The sequence below is a fragment of the Saccostrea echinata genome, unplaced genomic scaffold (genome assembly GCF_033153115.1).
Source record: "Saccostrea echinata isolate AGI-Se365-2 ecotype Australia unplaced genomic scaffold, CSIRO_AGI_Sech_v1 ptg000034l, whole genome shotgun sequence".
Lineage (NCBI taxonomy): Eukaryota > Metazoa > Mollusca > Bivalvia > Ostreida > Ostreidae > Saccostrea > Saccostrea echinata.
Genome location: NW_026889783.1, coordinates 4,480,244 through 4,496,286, shown reverse-complemented (window position 1 = coordinate 4,496,286; position 16,043 = coordinate 4,480,244). Strand labels below are relative to the sequence as shown.

At 33.5% G+C, this 16,043-nt stretch overlaps 1 protein-coding gene across 7 annotated transcripts; it reads right to left on the bottom strand.

The window, feature by feature from the left end:
• Positions 1 to 1,857: 1,857 nt before the first annotated feature.
• On the bottom strand, positions 1,858 to 16,043 carry LOC133199408 (zinc finger protein ubi-d4-like). Of its 7 annotated transcripts, none has more exons than XM_061335209.1 (12): positions 15,960 to 16,043; positions 14,104 to 14,267; positions 13,162 to 13,284; positions 12,703 to 12,905; positions 12,338 to 12,422; positions 9,687 to 9,707; positions 8,422 to 8,550; positions 7,549 to 7,590; positions 4,936 to 5,076; positions 3,319 to 3,431; positions 2,862 to 2,943; positions 1,858 to 2,193 (listed from the first exon to the last, which is right to left on the bottom strand). In XM_061335209.1, the coding sequence occupies exons 1-12, from the start codon at positions 16,001 to 16,003 to the stop codon at positions 2,126 to 2,128; spliced, it is 1,215 nt and encodes a 404-aa protein (XP_061191193.1). In that variant the 5' UTR covers positions 16,004 to 16,043; the 3' UTR covers positions 1,858 to 2,125. The 7 variants fall into 7 exon arrangements, with proteins under 7 accessions (XP_061191193.1, XP_061191197.1, XP_061191195.1 ...); XM_061335210.1 differs by having other exon boundaries at positions 1,859 to 2,193; positions 12,703 to 12,902; XM_061335213.1 differs by lacking the exon at positions 7,549 to 7,590.

Here is a 16,043-nt window from a genome sequence, read left to right as displayed (position 1 = left end):
GAAATATGAAAGGCCTAGCAGCAAACATTGAATAGATATGGAAAAGTTTTTTTTTCAAAAGTATGCCAAACATCAAGGTCAAATGGTCAAAATTAATGGTGCCAAAGGAAAGGCCTTCTACCAAGAAATACACAGGTGAAATATGAAAGCCCTAGCACCAATTTGTTCAAAAGTTATGGCCAAGGTTAAAGTTTTCCAAAAGTAGGTCAATCTCCAAAGTCAAAGGGTCAAAGCTGTTGGTATCCAAAGAAAGGTCTTGTCACAATGATTACATATGTGAAGTATGAAAGCCCTAGAACCAACCGTTCAAAAGTTATGGCCAACGTTAAAGTTTTCCAAAAGTAGGTCAAACTCCAAGGTTAAAGGGTCAAAGTTGTTGGTATCCAAAGGAAGGTCTTGTCACAAGGATTACACATGTGAAACATGAAAGCCCTAGCACCAACCGTTCAAAAGTTATCGCAAAGGTTAAAATTTTCCAAAAGTAGGTCAAACTCCAAGGTCAAAGGGTCAAAGTTGTGGTATCCAAAGAAAGGTCTTGTCACAAGGATTACACGTGAAGTATGAAAGCCCTAACACCAACTGTTCAAAAGTTATGGCCAACGTTAAAGTTTGGTAAAATTTTGCAAAACTGGATCAAACTCCAAGGTCAAGGTCAAAAGGTCATATATGGTGATACCCAAGGAAAGGTCTTGTCATAATGAACACTCATGTCAAATATTAAAGCCTTAACCTTGACAGTGCAATAGTTATGGCTAGGTTAAAGTTGACAACAGACAGACAGACAGTCAGGATAAAAACAACATACCCCCGGGAACTTTCGATCCGGGGGCATAAAAATTTTTCTTCTCAAGAACAGAAAATCTATGTATAGTCGTATTGATATGGAACCATCCTCAGGTAATGTAGATTCAAGTTTGTTCAAATGATGACCCCTGGGATAGGGAGCAGCCACAATGGTGGATCAAATTTTTACAAAGGAATATATAGGATTTTTTTTTTTAATCTTCTCAAGTACAACAAACCCATTTGTTATATAAACACGGAAGCATCAAGTAGTTTAAGATTCAAGCCCACCCCCCCCCCCCCCCCCCCCCCTGCAATCTTTTCAATACTGAACTGATTTGTGCTGTGCTCAGGTGAGCAATGTGGCCCATGGGCCTCTAGAGTGTTCCAGTAAAAATAAACCATTTTGACCTTGACCATTGAATGAAGGTCTCGGAATTTATTGGTGCCTTCCTCTATCATTGTTCACCTATGTACAAAGATGTTCTCTTCAGTTTACAAAAATACCAGTTACTGTCCTGCATAACATGTTAGTATCTGTAATGGCAACTTCATTAGACAAGACTCTTTGACCTTGAACTTTAGTCAAGAGATGTATTCTAATCCATTTCGTATGTGTCTTCAATTTTATATTGGCCCTATGCCATGGCCATTGATAAAGTGGTTCCCAAATTTACAGAGTTTTCCCCCCAAAGCATTCTCCACCTAAATAGTAAATATTATGTCCACTCTCTTCAATTTCTTTATCAATGATTATGAAAGTATAGCCCAGCCCTTAAGTTTTGGTAGTACATACAATGTAGAATCATTTTATTTTTGGAGAGCCACCAAAATTTAACTGATTCCTGGGCATACGATTTTTGGTTAATTTATATCTATATACAGAAGATTCAAAGAAGAACATTGTAATATGTTGACAAAGTTCTTGTTCATGGGGATGAAATCTGTATACAAGAGACCCACAAAATTCCAGACCATTTGTCTTCCATGAAGAATGTTTCCACAATATGCTTATTTACTACACATGAAATTTAAACAGTATACCGGTAGGTTTCTTATTAATTTCACATTTATACAAACACAAAGACTTATTCAGACAACAGCACTACATTAAGACAATGTTATGTATAGTCATTTTATGTATTTTGTAATAAACCATGGCGTTTTACAAGTACTTTCCAGTCACAGTCTTTAATACATGATGTACAATATACATATGTTTCAAAAACTCTATAGTTATCAACTTTATTCTGTGTTGATGGTAATTTTAACAGGAGAGTGATTGAATGATTATAAATGACGGGCAGTGTAAGTATTGTGTACAAGAATGCATTCCTTCACTCTATTGCATTCCCTGTGGCTTTTTCCCACCATGAAATTCCTCAATACACAAATGGCAACTCCAATTACCTGAAAATAGACAAATGCTTCAATTAAATGTACATGTATATAAAAAATCACCATGTTAGCAACCCTTTTCTAAAAACCATAAAGTGAATCTTAGTGTTCGTAGGGTGCCATTTTATAAACTTGGTCCACAAAATTAATTTGCTATGGCATGTAAATTACATAATTCTAAACTTGACTTTATATTTTTTTTTTAAATTTCCATCTGTTTAAGTCAATTTAAATATTAGAATTCCAGCAATTGTACTGGGTATTGCCTTCCTTTTCATATTCAACAGCAATTTAACAATGGTAACCACATTGTAGTAATTACTCTTAGAATGTTATACAAAACAAAGAAAAAACTTGAAACCAACACCTTGAGGTTAAATTTGCGGAAGATTCCCACATGTGGATACCAAACGGTATTCAATAGGGTCTGTATCTGAAGTTATAAACTTAAAGACATAAAACAGATCACCAACACTTCTTATGAATGCAGCTGTAAATTTATTTAGTTGACCGGTTTCAACCAGAGACGGTCGTCATCAGATCAATGACAACTGTCTCTGGTCGAAACCGATCAGCTAAATAAATTTACAGCTGCAATCATACGAAGTGTTGGTGATCTGTTTTATGTCTTTAAGTTTAGAATGTAATAATTAGTATCCAAGTTATGATGTTGTCCATACCTTCTGGAGGTTCTGAGAGAGGGGGATTCAGACAGTACATGTGGTAACCCCTGTCACAGTCATCACAAAATAACAGCTGGTCCTAAATATTAAATAACAGCGGGTTCTAAATATCAATCATAAAATAACAACTGGTTCTAGATATAATAAAATAACAGCTGGTCCTAAATATAAATCACAAAATAGCAGCTGGTCCTAGATATAAGTAACAAAATAACAGCTGGTCCTAGATATAAATAGTAAGGAATTCCATGATTATTACCTTTTATTTGAAGACTTTTTCCTCAGAGATTTTAATCATTTAACAATGTGATCTCTAATTTTTTTTATTTAGAGATGCCTAATCTTTAAAGTCATTTAATACAAAATTTTATTCATAGAAGGATAAACAAATTTCAGCTTGAAAAAAAAATTCACAACGTTTATTTTACTGTGATCTTAAATTTAAGAGTCTTACATCATTATCTGAAGTTCCACAGAGTCCACATGACTTGCACTCAATACACTGCCAGGGATACTTCTTCACAGAGATTATCATGTTGGCTGTAAACTGCAGGCAGGTTGGATGGCCTGTAAAAAAATACAGATGATTCCAATAGTATGTTGACCTTTTGATCCAAAGATCTGATAAAAATCCGTATTACTATATGTGTTGGTACAAAAATTTTGCCATGCCCCCATAGCCAATTGAAAATTATTTGAAGATCAGGGATATTTCCACTTAAAGGCAGAGATTTTTTACTGGGTGGTAAATTCCAGGTGAGGGAGGGGCTTATTTTGTACAGGTGTGAATGCCCTGAGGGCCAGCAGTCTACCTGTGGTCGTTTGTCTCCTAATCCCTATACACAGGAAGTGATTTAATACACAGCAGAGTACCCAAGAAGTCAAACTTTACCTGTGTTGGGATTTTGAGATGATTTTAAAATAGAAATAAAAATGTGTAAATAAATTTTAATCTCAATAATTTTTATTAATTTGTAATTGAATATGTGTCAAAGTATCCCCGCCCATTAAAAAATATTATTATTCAAAGTATTTGTTGAGCTATGAAAAAAAAAGTTATACCAAATTTTGATATATATTATCGTAAAGAAAATCATAATTATTTCAAATATTAAAGGTGTGTATGTATATATATTATCAAGCTAAAAATTTCATAGTACAGTGTAATACAGCTTCTCCATTGTTTATACCATGTGTGGTAAATATCGCACAATATTTTAAAGAATCAAAAGTTAATTTGATGGACACCAGGAGTGTCAAACAAGGTGTACAGGGTATACACAGGGACTAGTAAGTAAATGTCAATCAAGTTCTAGCACCCAATGATGTACCTTAACGTACTTGATTGACAGGGGTACACAGACCAGGTATTTTTGAAGGCGGTGCTTAAAATCTCTGCCTTTAAAACTGAATTAAGGTCAGATGACACATTCCTCAATGATATATAATTCTTCCCAACAATTTGTCATTGAATATTGCTACTTCAACAAGTTTCCTCACAAAAAAATTGAGGTACCTTACCAGGCATTTGTGCAAGATACCAGAGTATGGTGTTTCCCATATAATCCTTCTGGAAATTGCTTGAATAGTCAATATCACAATTTTGGTGTATTTATATTTAAGACATTTTGAAAACAGCTAGTTTAGAAATCAAAAGTTAATGTCATGATCAGGTCATGCCCGAGTTCGATTCTCGTTTGCCTCACTGCATCAAACCCAAGATGTAAACATAGCTAGTTACTCTTCCTTCGCCAAGCGCCTGGCATTAGAATTGAAAGTCAAGGGTTTTTTGGATGAGACCTTAAAAACCAAGGTCCTGTGTCACGATATGCATTGGCACGACAAAGAACCCTCACTGCTCAATGGCCTCGAGTGCCGAGTATAGATCTAAATTTGACCAGTTTATGTTGAGGTCTCTATACAAACGAAAAATTCTTGAATGGGATGCAAAACAACATAAATCAATCAATCAAAAGTTAATGACATAATACGATAAGATACAAAACAGATATATTAGAGGAACAAGTTGTCAGACCTTGAGCATGCAGCTTTGATTTTGTATGTATCATACCTGATCTTCCACAATCACTGCAGGACACTAATTCCTCTGGCTGATTTGATTTCTTATTTTCCTCAGAATCTCCAAGACAGAAATCACAGTAATTGTTGGCTGAGATGTCTCGCTTTTCCATTCCAGAACGCCCACCTTTTTCTATAAAATACCTCTTGGTCATTATCCTGCTTAGATATATATATTTGTAAACAAAGAGGGTAAACAAAACTAAACTCTGCAATTAAGTTGTAAAATTGAAAATCATAATGATAGAAATTAACATGCAAAAATTGAAAAATTAAAAGAAGGATTTGCTATTAATATCAACTATTGATTAACAAAAACCTGGACTACATCTAATGAGAAATTAAGTAATACCACTCCCCACAACACACACAGAACCCCAACAACACGCTGGATTGTTCACAAAAATTAACAGTCACACACAAGATTTATCTTAAAATGATTTTATAACTGGGTCCATTTTGAAATGCATTGTCTAGTATTATGTACAAGAAACCCAGGGATTTCTATTTCATACAAAATAAGTATTTTTTGTTTGTATTGCATTGTGAAAAATAAAAGCAGTTTGCCTTCTTTCAATGCACATTTCTCTAGCATTCACAAAGCTGCATTGCATGATTTTTAGAAAAATCCACATGGGACTTCTGACAACTAAAAGCATAATCATATATTTTTTTATCTTATTAATAAGTTTTTGTATACATTATATGTTCAAGCATGATAACTTTCTGTCATATTTCAAACAAAATTTTCACTTTTCTCCAAGCCCAATAAGCTAATTAACCTACATACTGCCACAGTTTACAATGTAGGACATCGAATTCTACTTTGACAACTCTTTACATGCACTATATCCATGCTTTTTCATGAAATATAATTCCTCGTTACGTATACTGGTTTATTATATATTCGATTTATAGTTCGTAACATATAATCTATACAAACTCAAACGGTTCATAACACTACATATTCACTGGATTTGAGGCCGTATTCACTGGAGGGTCAACGTGTGTGCAGCTGCAATTGTGGCATCACAATCAACACCTAAGTCATGTAAATAATTGCTGAAACAGCTGGAGCCAGCTGTTTATTTATGCAGGAAAAACATTAGGCAAGCCTATCCCAAGATTAATATCAAAACATTTCACCGAGAAATGATGTCTTACATACTACGAAAAGAAAACACAGAAGTTATAACTTGTAATCTGGACATTTTTAAATCTTTCTGCGACAAGTTTGTTTATGAAAATGTTGTTGTCATGCAGCCTTATTGTCTTATTTTTCAAATTCTGACTATAATAAAACAATTATGGACTCTTTTGGTGGTGAATATGGTTTGATATTCACTAGTCTAAGAAACATATAATAATGGCCAAGGTCAATATTGATATTTTCTGGGGAATATCAAACCATATTAACCACCAAGTGAGTCCATAACTGTATAGTATTATTAGTATAAATCGTAAATGTACAAAAACTGTTGTTTTCATTAAGTATTTGAATATATTTACAGAATTCCTTGTCTTGAATAAAATGTTCAAATTCAAAATGTGTTGTTGGCAAGTGTAAATTTCTTTCCTGTTAGAATTCATCAAACAAAATGCACACATACACTGTAAATATTTAATTTAATGGATTAAACAATTAAAATAAAAGTTTCTGATGAAACTGTAGCTCTATACTGCTTTGTACTTATATTCGTACAAAAGTTGCATTTGAACTTGACACACTTTTTATTTTATACATTCCCAGAATTAAATCTGTGAGACAGTGTCCTGATGTTTTCTAACCTCGTACTAAGTAACCATGGAAACATTTATTTATCGAAATTAAAAAAAAATTGAAAAAAATGAAAAGAATTCTGAGTCTAGATATAGTTTATTTGGCGCACCAAGATTTTATTGAAATCTAACCAAAACTTTAGGAAGAGTAGCATTTTGAAAGAATTTTATACAAAATTGTATTCTTGTAACCATGGCAACAGTACATATCAAAACAAAATATACTGAATTATGTATCTTCATGCATGTAACAAATTTCATTTAAAAGAGACCAAAACTGTAGAAAAACTTTCTTTACAGACAGACAGACGACAAACACGTCACCTCTGCTGGTCTTAACTAGTGTAGCTAAAAACCAGTAAATATTATTCAAACCTCATTTTTTTCATCATTTTAATTTTTGTAGAGCATATGATGTTAATAGCAAGTCATAGTGCTGGAATTTCTGTTTGGTACACGTGTCATTATAATACACAATTATACTACATAGTTAACTTTCTTTTACATGTAAAGTAACGGTGATGATTATACAATGATAACAGAATGGAGTCGATATCAAACTTCTGATGCTGAGTAACGGTGAGTGAAAAAATGTAAAGTTCTTGTTAAAGAAATACTGCCTGATTGAGCCCTTACATCATCTATAGAAGTTGGAATTTTCTGTCAGAGTGCCTATCTAGTAGTTGTTAAATAGGAAATATCTGTGTGGGTTACGGTGCAGTATAATGTGTTCTGTATGATCTGATTTACAAAGGACAATCAAGATGCTGTTTATAATGTGAGTAATTTTAGAAAACGCTACAACCATAGCCAGCCTTACAAATACCTGACGCGGTACCAGATGATGAAGCAACCAGGGACTTAATGACTGAAACAAAAACGCCGAATTAATCGTCTACATCTAAAACGGTCTCAAATTGTTACACACAAAACGGCATGCAAAATGACCAGACATAAACCACAAAAATAGGATATACAAAATACATGTACTCAACAGAGTATACAATATTGCAAAATTGTGTCAATTTCTGTATATTGAAGCATGCATATTACTATAAAAGACAATGATGGGGGGAAAAGTACATTAAAAATTGTACAGAAAAAGAGCTATGGATACATATCACAATTTTCAAAGCCATGTGCTGTTAGTTTACCTTAACTTTTGTAAATAAAATGTTTCACAAAATATTAATTTTATAATCCTACGTAAAGTGTATATACACATATCTTAAAAAAGAATTATTTCCCGTTCCTAGAATGAGTAAGCATTAAGGTTGTCTGTTATTGGGATATGAAGCAGTTTAAGCTAACACAATAAAATGGATGGAACTAGTTGTTTATACATCAGTTTTATTTCTCATTATCTGTACTGTTGAAATTAATAAACACATATGCTTTCCCACAAACTTATAAATTGTTAATACAACAGGTTAATTTACATAAAAATATAAGTAGTGAAGAATTTTTCATGGCCTTTCATATCTACAGACATGCGTACATTGTATTACGTGTACTTTCATATCTACAGATATATTTACATCGTATTAATCCCTTTTTATGATCCTTCCTCCCTTACCCCTTAGTGAACACCTTTGTTATTTATATAGAACTGATGCATAAAAAAAACTAGTTGCCTAATGACATGGAATTAGTGTGATTGTGCATGCCACATAACATGACAGTGTTTAGAAATACAAACCGGCATTCCGACCGGAGGCCCGGGCGGGGGGCTTAGGTGAGGGAACCGTTTCATCGTCGATCATGCCGTTATGGAAATGATTGTAATGGTACTGTAGACCTGGTCTTGTCTTGTATCTAGCCCCACAAGCTGTCCATCAGAAATAGAACAGCTAGTCAACAACAGGTCATTACATACAGTACTCAATGCATCTACTCTTGTACTATTTATTACACTTTAACTTGTTGATTTCTGTAGACTTTCAATCAATCCTAAGTGTTTTATACCTAATTTGGCAAATGAATTAAAGAGAAAAAAATTATATAATTTTTTCACCCTAAAAACGATTTTTTTTTTTAAAAAAGTACAGCATACAGAAATGTACAAAAAGAAACAAAAACAAATTACCATACCCTTAATATTTTTTGAAGAAAAATCTACTCTTTTCCTTCGATGTTATATAAAACACATTTAATGCACAATTATAATGGGGATATTGTATGATTTGAATACAAAATATATCTCCACTGTAAGCAATTTTTTTTTGGAAGCAAGCTCCATGTTGCCTAGCTGTTCTCCTGAACTATCAAGAAGCTTATGAAAAGCTCAGAATGTACAACAAAACACAAAGTATTAAATATGAAAAGCAGATTTACACAAATGTCAAATACAGAAAAAAAATGTTTTAGATACATGTACGTAGTATGTGCTTGCAAGAAAATTTGCAAAGAGTGTGCAATTTCAATTAATAAATGTTTTACAGAAATTATTCTTTAGCAATCATAAAAAGCCAGCAACTTTTTTTTAAGTGTGTGTTAAGTTTCTGCCAGTATTTTAGACAGATTTTTGCTGCAGTGAAAGTTCCATGCATATACATTTCACCAATACTTTTCCTTTCAAGGTATTATCATGTAGTTTTAAATGGCATTTTGCTCCAAACTTAAGTGTAAGTATCATTCAATTATGTTTCAAAAGAAATACTGAGGCTCTTTATGGTCAATTATGACCAAGAAGAGAATAATAAAATAATATTCATGGTCTGGAAACCCATTCTTAATGTTTAAAGTTTTTTCACTCTGCTAGATTATCTGACAGAGAAGCATGTTAAACTACGCAGTCATTCCTTAGGAAGATGCCAGACTAGCAGATTAAAGTTGGACACAGGGAACTGTTACAGTCTCAGTATTGGCATGCATCTGTCTGCACGACCCACTCTCCAGTACAAAGGTGATTAACTGTGTGCAGTATAAAACAAAAAAGCACAAAAATCTCCATGCAGTCATCACCTTTCCATGACTTTGTCCGTCCTGTAACAAGGTATTATAGTTACACCTGACAGCCTGTCTTTTACTTCTTACCTGTTCAATGGGCTTATATCTTACTGTACAACACATGCCCATTAGCAATTAATCACCTCATCACATTTCATCATGGACCCACAGTGTTTTAAATAATTACTTTATGTTATTTTCTGTGTGTTGTAGGAATTACAAATCATTTTTTCAATGTGCAAATCAATCTGTGCAAAAAGTCTGAAAAACCAGTCAGCTGTTTGTGCAGTGTGTAAGAGGAGGAAGTTAAGATAGACATCGTAATGACGCTGTATAATCAGTTTGTAGTTCTCCATGCTCAGGTCTTCAGTTGTTGGATAAATGGGTGAAATGCAATTAACTCAGAGTTATAGTAGAAAAGTCATAACATGCTATATTAAAGAAGTTCAATCTTAACAGACATGTACTAATCAAGTAGCCATTTTACAATATTACATGGGTATGTATTACTAAAAATTTGATGACTGTTAAGATTTGTCTAAGTCTCTTAAGGTAAGACTGATTAATGAAATCCATGTTTCAAGAACAATTTTTTTTCTTAGCCATCTTTTAGAGTAATTCTTCAAGATAAACTTAAAGATATACACACTATAACTTGCGTCGGTTAAAAATAAAGTGGGAAATTTATTTATTTTGTTTACCAAATGAAGTTACGAAAATATTGTAGATTACAAAATCTGAAATGAACTCATTATAAAAATCTCAAATTATAATTATTTATTATCCTACTAGGAAAGTAATGCCTCTATTTAAATTCATGCATCATGTGACACCGTCGCTACTTTTAGATTGATAAACAAAAATGGCGTAAAGAAAATGAGGTAGGCCGTTTGGTATACAAAATAACTTTTGACATGGATGGCAAATGTTTTATGCTTAAAGATACTTATCTTTGAAAACAACCAGTATTAACCATCTAGTCTGTAATGACAGATATTAACTTTTATTCAAAATTGTAGACAAAATGCAACGTACCTCGTTGTCTATGATTTCCCGCGGACATGCATGTCTATATACTGTTTAAGCACTTCCTTCATCAATACCTGGTATTCATATGAATAGGATGAATTCTTAATTGCAGATCTTGCTTAATTGTTTTGTAATTACAATGACTTACTTAGTAAAACTTTGTGGAAAGTAATTATTTTTTATTACACTACATGTTTCTCAAATCTTTAATCATTTTGTTTCACATAAAAAACCGCGTTTATATAGCGTGTATATCTTTAAGAGAATATTCACATTCTAAACCATACTTGTCAAACAAGAATATACCAGGGTTTTTTTTTCTGAATACAGCTGTACATAAAAACTTGAGGCCCAGGGGCCACATCGCTCACCTCAGCACTCTGTCTAGGAAAAAGCAGAAATCAGTTCTTGAAAAGTTTAAATATAAAAGTGGTTGAAGGGGGGGGGGGGGGGGGGGGGGGGGGGAGGGGGTTGATTTGAGCTAACTTGAATCTATACTTCATAGGGATGCTTTTGAATTAATATGACAAATAATGGCCTTGCTGTTCTTAAGAAGAACATTTTTAATGATATATCCTTTGTATTCCTTTGTATAACTATGATCCCCTATTATGGCCCCTCTATTCTCATGATTTGAACAAATTTGAATCTACACAACCTGAGCATGGTTCCATTTAAATATGACTAATCATGGCTTTGCTGTTCTTGAGAAGAAGATTTTTAAAAATTTTACTATGTATTCCTATGTAAAACTTTGATCGCCCATTGTGGCCCCACCCTACCCCTGAGGGGTCATGATTTTAAGAAACTTGAATCTACACTACCTGAGGATGCTTCCATATAAATATGACCAATCATGGCTTTGCTGTTCTTGAGAAGATTTTTAAATATTTTTCCTATGTATTCCTATGTAAAATTTTTTCCAATGTATTCCTATGTAAAATTTTGATCACCCATTGTGGCCCCACCCTACCCCTGAGGGTCATGATTTGAACAAATTTGAATCTACACTACCTGAGGATGCTTCCATATAAATATGATCTATCATGGCTTTGCTGTTCTTGAAAGGACTTTTTAAGAATTTTCTTATATATTCCTATGTAAAACTTTGATCACCCATTGTGGCCCCACCCTACCCCAAGGTGTCATGATTTGAACAAATTTGAATCTACACTACCTGAAGATGGTTCCATATCAGTTTCATTTTTTCAAGAACTGTGGTTCTTGAGAAGAACATTTTTAAATGATGCCATTAATTTTTCACAAATTCATAATTATCTCCCCTTGGAAGAAGGCATGGTCCTTCATTTGAACAAACTTGAATCCCGTTACCCACGGATACTTTGTGGCAAGTTTGGTTGAAATTAGCCCAGTGGTTCTTGAGAAGAAGATGAAAATGTGAAAAGTTTACGAAAATGACGACAGACAAATTTCGATCAGAAAAGCTCACTTGAGCCTTCGTCTCTGGTGAGCTTATAAACATGATGTGTAAATTCAAGACACAGTCTAAGAGTGTCATTTAACAAAATGTCTAAATGGAAAAGTCAAGCAAAAATAAAAGAACTGAATCTCTACAAACAGATTGAAAGCAAATAGCAAACTCCTGATAAGGAGTAATCTGTGACTTTGATTCTGACCTTCACAAGAGTATGGCTTGTCTTTATCCTCTGTAATCTGAGGCGGCTCCTTCTCCGTATTCTTCTTCCTGCCACGTCCTGTACCCTATCATTACAAATAAGGATTAGAAATCAACTGGTCTGCTAATCCATTGATTAGACATGTGTCCTGATAATGCACAGCCCCCTTACCACTCTTAGGTTAAAAAGGGGGGGGGGGATGTAAACTATATACATGTATGTATATCAGTAACATCAAGACAATTTCTTTTTCACATTGTACTTTAAATCAATGATTTTAACCACATTTAAATGCATTAACATCAACTTATATCAACATGATTTATAATACAAATGTATGTAGTTACAGAAATCTCAAGACGGACCTTCTTTTTCTTCCTTTTGATGTAGGTCTCTTCATAGTCGCTGATGTCAGATTGATCATCCACCATTTCTCCTGCATCTGGAGGCTCACTTAGGTTGTCAAAATCATCGTACCATCGGTCTTTGCTGGTTTCACTGAATTTTTCTCCTTCCTCTTCCTTACATATTGCTGGGTTCTCCACTGTGTTTATCTGATGCATATCTACTAGGTGTATAACACACAAAGAGAGAGTTGAAGAAAAAATGAAAAGTGTATCACATCATTCATGATAAAGTTATGTCAAATATGATGGTATGTGTATATTAAATTATACCCCCCAAAGATATGTCCATGGAAAAGTTTATCCCCCCCCATTATTTACAGTGAAAGTATTTTACAAGAATATACATTTTATGACCTACAATTGAATAAACGTCAAATGTAGTTTTTAAAAACTCAGCTACCAATCATAAATATGTACCTGACTCTCCAGTCTCAATATCACTGGCCTTGTTTGTGCGACTCTCTGTATTCATGAACGCTAGTCGTTTCTTCTTTTTCCATCTGTTGGCTGGGTATGAATAAAGCTGTCCATATGACTGACCTGCACAAAGAAACTGACTAGCTAGATTAAAAATACAGATAATTTGAAACATTTTTCAAACAATTTTTACATTCTCATTTTTTTTAAAATCTTTCATAGTGTACATATTATGGACAAAAATTTACAGACAACTTCCATTAACAAGGGCAAAGCTGTCAAAGTGACCAGGCCCATAGAATGTGGGAGGGCTCTGCCCCCTACTTTTTCTCAGTATAGTATTCTGCTATAGTAAATTTTCCTTTATATGCTGGTTGGCATCCCCACTTTTTGTTGCAGTAAGGTCGAGCACTGGCAAATTCCAGGATTTTGACCGTTGATTTTTTTTTTTTTTTGCTTGTCAGATTAATTTGGGAAGTTGGCCCCCTCACTTTTTGGTCAATTTAGGGGGAGGGGGTGTTTTTTTTTGTTTTTTTTTTTCCAAAATCCAAGTACCATGCACATCCCTGATATATGTCTAATTGTTCTGCAAAATAAAAACTTCCAATCTTGAAAACTAGAAGGAGTTATCCAGACAAATGATGTACCCAGTTGGCAGCTGCCCACTATTTTCACCATTTCAATAACTGGATTTTTCCAACAGAAAACCTGTTTAAAAATTGTGCTAATTTGTTTTTTTTTCATTTGATATGAAAATTACTCCTACAAAACTTTTTAAAATGTTTATTATTCCTCCTGTGGAAAGTTTTTGTCAAAATTTACAATTTTCAAAATTAAACACAGATAATCTCTAGATTATAAAATATGTTTTAATGCAACTATCTAGAGTAACTTCCCCTGAGTGTGATCAGCTAACCTGTGTTACATGCTTTTATTACAGACCTGGTAGTCTATCTTTGTATGGATGCCACAGGGAGGTATGACTCTGTGCTACCCCCGTCTGAGAGTCCAGGAATGGCAGTCTCAGTTTCCGCTCTATCCCCATCCTCATGTTCAAGCTGGCTGTGTGCTCTATTGCCTCTTTGTATAAGGAATCACCTCCCATACTGAAAAAAAGATTCACCATTAAATGATTTCTGGCACATTGTCACTATAAAAATGTTTACTTGCATTGTGTGTATGCTAGTGTTGTCAATAGTACCTGGTTAAATGTTGAATGATGTAAGTTAGTAAAACAGCTACTAGGTAACTAACTCTGATTTTGTGTATTGTCAAGAATTGTTACTTTCATCAGGGACCTCAAACTGTCATTGGCTTTATTTGCCATTACACACAATCTACTTTGTCAAAAACACAATCAACTTAATTTTTTTTTTTTATTTTTTTTTTTTTTACAGTTTATCATTTGATGGCTCTAATGGCCTGTCTTAACAATCTAGAAAATTAATTCATATTCAGCATCCATCCATAATTTATATTCAACATTTGATTTCAAATTTACTCAATAGTCTAGAGGGTCTTAAACAGGTGTAGCATACCCGAGACTTTCAATGTAAAAATACTGTTGTCAATAAAATAATATTTTTACAAGTTTCAATAAATTTATTTGAGAGAATTATTGAGATTGGTACAGTATGAAATATATTTTAATACCCAATTAATCTTAGTTGGTTCATTTATGATTATGGAAGACGAACTTAACAGAAGGAAAAGGGTGGCTTAAAATGAATGGCACCCAACAGACTGTTTATTACTGTTAAGTTTTTGTTATGTTTGGTGTCTGATGGAACTGTTGCCCAAACTTATTTTCTGGTTTCAAATTTCCGATCCCTCAAGTATGTGTGTAACCACAACTCATCCCCCGTCTCCAACTGGTAAATCTTGGTATATATATGTATATATATATATACATGTATATATATATATATATATATATATATATATATATATATATATATATATATATATATACATGTATATATATATATATATATATATATATATATATATATATATATATATATATATATACTATTTTCACCGGATACCCAATGTTACCAATGTAAATCATGATGTAGTACCCAAATAGACGTCATATACTTAGGTGACTTCTGCACCAGAAGTGTGGCTTTACTAAATGTCGGTCCAGTAAACAAAACTGATTATGTAAAAATATGGTAATCTATCGAGTGCAAGCGAGAATAAATAAATCGGAACAAAGTAGAAAAACACCAAGGGTCAATAGTAGATATATATGCATTGTTACAAAACAAGTTATGTGCTATTTATTGTTTATTTCCCTGCATCACATCACCAACACGTGTTCCAAATTCTACACGTCTCTCTAAGCCGCCGTCTTTGTAGCAGATACTGGTAATTATGCAAAGGTGTCATAAATCTTTTTATAATTTATGTTCATCGTATCATCAACAATATGCACTCATTCTAATCTTACTTACTTCTTATAATTTACACAAGAGCGAAACTCTGGGGAAATGAAAGTAACACCCCACCCCACCCCCGTGTGTTCCAGGCAATCAGACAACAGAAAGACAGTCCATTAACATAAAGAATATGTGCTATATATCCTAATATTTGGGAAATACTGCGATACAACGGTCCCGCGATATCATGAGAATTGGGTGTTCAATGTATATTTTAGACAAAAAAAAAAAATCAGGTACCTGATACAAACCATGTCACAGTAGTTACAAAATGGAAACAATATTTTAATTTCACCAATTCCCCGCTAGCTATAAAAATGTTGAATATAACTCAGTTATTGTAGATGGGCATACCATTTTTTGAGTACCTCCACATCAATTTGGAAATCCATCGCCATCTTGTCTTTGTTTTCTAAACTGGTACCATATCTCCTGATG